This window comes from Salvelinus sp. IW2-2015, unplaced genomic scaffold (assembly GCF_002910315.2).
Source record: "Salvelinus sp. IW2-2015 unplaced genomic scaffold, ASM291031v2 Un_scaffold3271, whole genome shotgun sequence".
NCBI classification, from domain to species: Eukaryota; Metazoa; Chordata; class Actinopteri; order Salmoniformes; family Salmonidae; genus Salvelinus; species Salvelinus sp. IW2-2015.
Genome location: NW_019944556.1, coordinates 116231 through 118854, shown reverse-complemented (window position 1 = coordinate 118854; position 2624 = coordinate 116231). Strand labels below are relative to the sequence as shown.

Genomic DNA, 2624 nt, shown 5'->3' with positions numbered 1-2624 from the left:
TTTTTATCAATAAGCCTTCCTTACATCCTCCAGTTTATCCGAGGAATCTATGGTTTCATTACGACTCCTGTAGAAACCACCCAGATCCATGTGACAGTTGTAAGGCTGGTCAATCCGTGATTGTACTGGGTGTACTTGGGGATGTGGCGTCATCTGCTATACGATAACACAAGAACACCTGCCCAGTGAGAGAGAGTGAGAGCAGAGAGATGAGAGAGAGAGAGAGAGAGAGAGTAGAGACGAGAGCGAGAGAGACGAGAGGGGCAGACAGGCAGGCAGGCAGATGCAGACAGACAGACAGACAGACAGACAGACAGACAGACAGACAGACAGACAGACAGACAGACAGACAGACAGACAGACAGACAGACAGACAGAGAGAGTCTCTGCAGCCCAGACAGAGCTCTGTCCTCTTCCCATTCCCTCCTGGTGAGGCTTCATCCCTTTTACACACAAACACGCTTCAGAAACTACTGGATATATACATGAGCTAGTGAAGCTGGGACATGCAGGAACTATATACACTGAAAAATATAACGCAACAATTGAAACTATTTTACTGAGTTACAGATCATATAACGAAATTGTCAATTGAAATAAATAAATACATCTATGGATTTCACATGACTGGGCAGGGACGCAACCATGGGTGGGACTGGGAGGGCATAGGCCCACCCACTTGGGAGCCAGGCCCAACCAATCAGACAGAAATACTCCTCAGTTTCATCAGCTGTCTGGTTGGCTGGTCTTAGACGAATCCGCAGGTGAAGAATCTGGATGTGGAGGTCCTGGACTGGCGTGTTTACACGTTGTCTGCGGTTGTGAGGCTGGTTTGGATGTACATCCAAATTCTATAAAACGACGTTGGAGGTGGCTTATGGTAGAGAAATTAACATTTAATTCTCTTGCAAAAGTTCTAGTGGACATTCCTGCAATCAACATGCCAGTTGCACGCTCCCTAAAAACTTGTGGCATCGTGTTGTGTGACAAAACTGCACATTTTAGAGTAGCCTTATATTCTCCCCAGCACAAGGTGCACCTGTGTAATGATCATGCTGTTTAGTCAGATTCTTGATATGTCACACCTGCCAGGTGGATGGATTATCTTGGCAAAGGAGAAATACTCACTGACAGGGATGTAAACAAATTTGTACACACAATTTTATAGAAATAAGCTTTTTGTGCGTATGGAACATTTCTGTGATATTTCATTTCAGCTCATGAAACACGGGACCAACACTTTACGTTTATACTTTTTATTCAGTATAAATAGACTAATCTCCCCTTTATATGTTCCTTTCTTTCTTTCTCTCTTTCTTTCTTTCTCTCTTTCTTTCTTTTCTATATTTCTCCCTTCCTCTGCCAGGTACATCCGTACCATGTACCTGGGCATCCAGAGTCGTCGTCAGAAGGAGAACCAGAGGCGGTTCTACTGGGCCATGATGTATGAGTACGCTGACGTCAACATGCTGCGTCTGCTGGAGACCTTCCTGGAGTCAGCGCCTCAGCTGGTCCTGCAGCTCTGTATCATGATCCAGAGTAACCGGGTCGAGACCCTGCAGTGTAAGAGACGAGCGGTTCCCCAGGGCTCTGTGTGGGGTTACGTAATATATTATTATATTATGATTCTATTTTATTACATTATATTAAATATGATCATATTATATCCGGAGGAACCAGGCGGAGACGCTGCAGTGTAAGAGGGGTTCCCCAGGGCTTCATATTGGGACCGCTCCGGGTTTGGTTTGACCTCTTCCACCGTTTTTGTTACAAAAACAACTTTATAATAAGTCAATTCCTTGTTGATATTTGTACCAAACTGTCATCACAGTTTGTCTGAGTTTGTATATTTTAATTATGTGCTCTTGAAGTTTCAATTCTCAGTTTGACGCGAAACTTGGATTTCGATATTAACTTTTTTGCAAATTTTTTTTTTTTTTGAAACATTTTCAATCAAAAAGTGTTTCGTGTGTGTGTGAAAATAGTATGTGAATATTACAACAAATAAACACATGTTGGGTCTTATCTATGTGAAGGCAACTATATCACAGCAGTGTATTGTGCAGCTCAGTTGACAGAGCTGTAACGCTGGATCATTTTTCACATTGCAGGTGATATGAGAGCATCGACTGTACTGCCGATGTTCATGCTGATGTCTCGATCAACATGGACTGTCTTAGGGAAGCAGGACTGGTGTAGTAAACAAGTAATGCTGAGACTGAGGATGTCCTAATATGGACACCGTAGTAGTGTGATTCAACCAACCGTAATATATCTGAATATCACACAATATTTAGAGCTTAAGTTTTATTCACTTTATCACTGCACTGTACATGGATAAGCACATTTAAATGTTATATTTTAATATTTAATTTAATAGTTTAGTTTAGCTAAAATTACGTGATTAATTTGATTGTCCGTTGGGTCAGGTTATATATTTATTTTAATGTGTCGAGATGAATTATTCATTATGAGTGGAAAACAGTTTGACTGTCCGGCAGACACTGATTCTTCGTGCACCAGCTCTCTGCTCGGCTACAAACATTCTTACTGGACTTACAGAACAGCACCTGGCCTGTCACACAGAAATAGTCACCTTTTATTCTCTCTCTTTCTCTCCATCT

At 41.9% G+C, this 2624-nt stretch overlaps 1 protein-coding gene across 1 annotated transcript in view; it reads left to right on the top strand.

Annotated features, from left to right (window-relative positions):
- Positions 1-1366: 1366 nt before the first annotated feature.
- Positions 1367-2624, top strand: part of LOC112075608 (XK-related protein 6) — a gene marked incomplete at its 5' end in the record, with an annotated part of 2826 nt that continues 1568 nt past the window's right edge. Inside the window, one exon of the mRNA XM_024142577.2 lies at positions 1367-1563. Within this exon, the coding sequence (XP_023998345.1) occupies positions 1367-1563 (197 nt within the window). The remainder of the gene's footprint in view (positions 1564-2624) is intronic.